Genomic DNA, 4,699 nt, shown 5'->3' with positions numbered 1-4,699 from the left:
AGACAATCATCGGCAAACAAGAGATGTGAAATACCCGGGGCATGTCTATTAACCTTGAACTCCAGAAGTGATCCACTAGTACACGCATTATGTAGCAATAAGGAAAGAGCTTCAGCCACAAATAAGAATAAGTATGGTGAGAGAGGATCCCCTTGCCTAATACCACATGACGGGGAGAACGACTCCAAGAGCTGGCCATTGAAGCGCACAGAAATTTTTACTGAAGTAACACAGGCCATAATCCACTTTATCCACTCTGATGCGAACCCCAATGCGCTCAACATGCACTTCAAAAAATTCCAATCCACTTTATCATAAGCCTTGGCAAGATCCAATTTATAAGCACAGAAATCACCCCGCCCATCCTTCAGAGTACTTAAGGAATGCATACACTCAAACGCAATAAGAGCATTATCAGAAATAAGTCTCCCTGGAATAAAGGCACTTTGGGTTGGAGAAATCATACCATCAAGATGCGGTCTCGGTCTATTCACAAGGCACTTTGATATGATTTTATAAATAACATTACACAGACTGATAGGACGGAAGTCTTTCATTGATTGGGGATTTTTCACCTTAGGAATAAGAACATCATTTACTCCCTCCGGCATTGTCCCCGTAAGAAAAAACTTTTTAACCGCACGAATAATATCCTCCTTCAGCACTCCCCAATTCCTTTGAAAGAACCTTGCTGGAAAACCATCTGGACCCAGAGCTTTAAGTGGGCCAATTTGAAAGAGAGCGTCACTAATCTCTTGGTCCGTGAACGGCTTACATATATCAACATTCATATCCTCACTCACAAGCGGCTTGACGAGGGGAATGGTCAAAGAAGGATCAACCGTACCATCACATGTGTATAGATCCTTAAAAAAAGAATTAGTGATATTATGGATCTCTGCCACATTCTCTGTAACCGTGCCATCATTCCTTCTCAAGCTCGAAATATTATTTTTCTTAGCTCTCCATGTAGCCTTAGATCTGAAGAATTTTGTGTAGCCTTACGTTTCTTTTAGATAGTAGAGATACTGACATGCGTGTATATGGAACCCAAATGCCCCTGAAACTAAACGCAAGCTTTCAGTTTCAGCAAAGCCCTTGCCAGTTGCCACCACTATGCCAGTCGCTAGCCTCACGAGTCACGAGTCACGAGTGGCACCTGACCTGACCTGACTTTCTTCACACTCACTTAGCGAACAGGCAAACGCGTGGCAGGAAAGCGCAATGCTTCCCACGTGCTAGCATAACGCGCTGCATGAAAGCGCCACCATGCCTCAAGTCGACGTTTCAGGTAGCAACTTATTAACACGTGTACTCAGCTGGCGGCTACGAGCAGGGATGCTACATCAAGCCGCGTCTTATCCGCTGGAGGGCACACAAAGCGTCGTAAGCTGCGTTTCCAAAGCGCGTCTTGCCATATGTCGACTGGACGCGACGCAGCAACGCGGCTAAGGAAACAGCTGTCATCTTATCGTTACACGTATAAGTAGGCACACGCACGAGCACGACACTAAGCAACACTCTCACTCTCTCGCTCGAGCACAAGCCTCAAGCTAGCTACCACCACCGAGCCATCGACCGGCAGCCGGCCAGCAGCCATGGACATGAGCCTCGAGCACTCGAGCTCTGCCTCCTCCTCGTCCACGACCGAGCGCGGCGGGACGGCGTGGCCGTGGCCGCCGAAGCGCCCCGCGGGCCGCACCAAGTTCCGCGAGACGCGGCACCCCGTGTTCCGCGGCGTGCGCCGCCGCGGGAGCGCCGGCCGGTGGGTCTGCGAGGTGCGCGTCCCTGGCGACCGCGGCACGCGCCTCTGGCTCGGGACGTACTTCACCGCCGAGGCCGCCGCGCGCGCGCACGACGCCGCCATGCTCATGCTGCGCGGCCGTTCCGCCGCGTGCCTCAACTTCCGGGACTCCGCGTGGCTGCTTTCGGTGCCGCCCGCCTTCTCCAACCTCTCTGACGTCAGGCGCGCGGCCGTCCAGGCCGTCGCGGACTTCCTGCGCCGTCCGGAGGCCACCGGTGCCGCCGCTGGGGCGGCCCAGGAAGTCACGTCCAGCGTGGCCGTCCCGTCGGCGGCGGCGTGCAGCGTCCCCTCGTCTGAGACGGCGCAGACATCCGGTGATGCCACTTTTGAGGCGCCAGCCGCATTAAACATGGACATGTTCGACCTCGACTGCTTGTTTGGGGAGACGGACTCGGACACGAACTACTACGCGGACCTTGCGCACGGCCTGCTCATGGAGCCACCGCCTACCATGGCCACCGGGGCGTACTGGGACAATGGAGACTGCGCCGACACCGGAGCCGGAGCTGATGTCGCGCTCTGGAGTTACTAGGATCCGTTCTTCGTGTCTGCTCAGTCACTCCTCCCATGGCCAAAAAAGAAAGAAAGAAAAAAAGAACGTACAAACAGTTTTCTCGCGGGCCCAGCTGCTACCGGGCCGGAGGGAGATAGCGACAGCATCGCGCGCTCTCACGCGTTCTTCGTTTCGAGTGTCTCCTTCCTTCCTTCCTTCCTTGTCGATCCCTTAGCTAGAATCAAGTGGTGTCCTGGTAGGATCGATGCGATGCATCACCTGAATTAAACTAACACAGTAGCCCTCTTAGAGATGGAGATATTCATAAAATTGTAACATTGAGATTTATTTTGTCCATAAACATATGGCTATTATGAGATATTGTTGATCATATGTTATATAAATCTCTTGTGTGTGCGTGCGCGCGCGCGCAAGCGCAAAATATGAAAACAGTACCTAAATTTAGAAAACATTCCTATTCCTCTTCCTCTTATTATTAGATAAGTATTACTCCCTCTATAAAGAAATATAAGATAGTGATCCAAACGCTCTTATATTTTTTTACGAAGTTAGTACCATACATCAATCCGATCCAAGAGAATGCACATAAATTTAAGTTTTGCACTTTCAATATCTAGTCCTATAAAGATTTATAGAATGTTAATTACGTTATTTGATTTGATTTTGAAGATGGTATTTTATAGTTAATGTGCAATGTCTAGCAACTTCATCTATATCTAACTTGAAACTACTACAGTAAGTCATTTTTTCTATAATTTTTATGTCTTAGTATTTTTTAAACATAAATCTATACCAATGGAACATTTCCACACGAAGAGAGTATAAGGGAAAAAAATCAATGTGGAGACTTCAAGATCGGATATGGTTTTGTTCAATAACATTGATAGTCAAACTCTCCAAGGTGTTCAACCCTCAGCATGATGCCCTCCTCCCGGATTACAGAGTGTGCTAGGAGAGGGTGACATAATTGGCTGGTATTAAAGCTATGTTGCAATTATTATTGGTAACTATCGTAATTAACTAGATTATGCCACATTTGTATAACAGTGGTGTTGAATGCATTTGGGGGGGGGGGGGTATCCTAGGGCGCATTTAACTATAAGCTTCCTGACTGTTCCTGTCTTGGTGACTATCGACTGTTGGGTCTAATCCATCTGGGACGTGGAGGATCTGATTGTTGGGCTATGGACCCTCATGGTGTTTGATATCTTAGGCTATGGCTTCAATGGGTCCGAAAATTTCCCCGTGCCCCGTTGTCCGCTAGACCGTATCCTTGATGGGCATGGGCCCTTGGCACGACCATTTACGTATGTTGTGCTACCCCGTAGGTATAACCAGGGACGATTCTAAGGGGGGACGAGGGGGGCGAGACCCCCCCTAACGATCTCGTTACCCCTAATAGCGATAGGTACCACGTATAATTTTTCTTCCTACGCACAGAATATTGGCTTGTCTCGCCCCCCCCCCCCCCCCCCCCCCCCCCGTGAAATCCATCCGGCCATCCCATAGCCAGAGGCCTAGCCCATATACGTGCACATTGTTTTTTTGAGGGACCATATACGTGCAGCACGCCAACGGCCCAGAAAAAGGAAAACAGCCCACGTGGAAGATAAAGAGTCTGGAAGCAATACGCACGACAACTAGCTAGTCCACGATGTACGCACGGTAGGTTCGTTTCCAATCTGCATGTTCGTCGTTCCTTAGTTCCTGCGATTGGAAAAATTCGCTGCATCTAATCTCTCCACCCGCCTAGTAGATCCTCCATCCTCTCCACCAAATCTCTCCGTCCGCCGATGAGGGAAGGCCTCCGTCCGATCGTCCCCGACGGCCCGACTCCCTGCCGTGCCGATCAGAAGACCGCAGACACATTCCGGCCGACCGCACACACACGGATGAGCGACCAGATGATCAAGAAAGGTCAGTCTATTTTCAGCATTAGATTAGTCTGTGTCTTAGAATGTAATTGTATAAATATAGACATTAAAAATTATCATTAGAAATTCTTGTATTGTCCAATTATATGTGTGTGTAGACACGAAGAGGAAGAGAGCTCAGTCAATTGGTGCCAATTGGTTAAAGCTCTCAGTCTGTGAATATGATGCTAAGTTAAATGACGTGAACATGATTTCTAACCCTCTTTCAGTCTACACTTTATTTTGACGTGTGCCTTAGAAACCATTGAACTAGAAACCTAGAACAATAAAAAAAAGTTCAGAAAAAATTGTCTGTCAAATTATGGGTTTGCAGGAATGAAGAGAAAGAGTTTCGTGAGAAAATTTTCTACCTATTGAAACTAGTAACCAATTCTGAAGAAATTATACCGTCAGATAAATAAATATGCAAATTTTATTCATATTGCAGAGCCGCGGACCTCACGATAT

At 48.3% G+C, this 4,699-nt stretch overlaps 1 protein-coding gene across 1 annotated transcript; it reads left to right on the top strand.

Annotated features, from left to right (window-relative positions):
• The first annotated feature begins 1,528 nt into the window (after positions 1 to 1,528).
• LOC123134971 (dehydration-responsive element-binding protein 1H-like) lies at positions 1,529 to 2,689 on the top strand. Its single transcript, XM_044554108.1, has one exon. The coding sequence runs from the start codon at positions 1,599 to 1,601 to the stop codon at positions 2,334 to 2,336; it is 738 nt and encodes a 245-aa protein (XP_044410043.1). The 5' UTR covers positions 1,529 to 1,598; the 3' UTR covers positions 2,337 to 2,689.
• The last annotated feature ends 2,010 nt before the right edge of the window (positions 2,690 to 4,699 follow it).

This window comes from Triticum aestivum, chromosome 6B, assembly GCF_018294505.1.
Source record: "Triticum aestivum cultivar Chinese Spring chromosome 6B, IWGSC CS RefSeq v2.1, whole genome shotgun sequence".
NCBI lineage: Eukaryota > Viridiplantae > Streptophyta > Magnoliopsida > Poales > Poaceae > Triticum > Triticum aestivum.
This window is presented reverse-complemented; position numbering and strand designations above follow the sequence as displayed.

Coding starts and splice junctions, on each gene's coding strand:
- LOC123134971 (XM_044554108.1), top strand. CDS start 1,599: ATGGACATGAGCCTCGAGCACTCGAGCTCTGCCTCCTCCTCGTCCACG.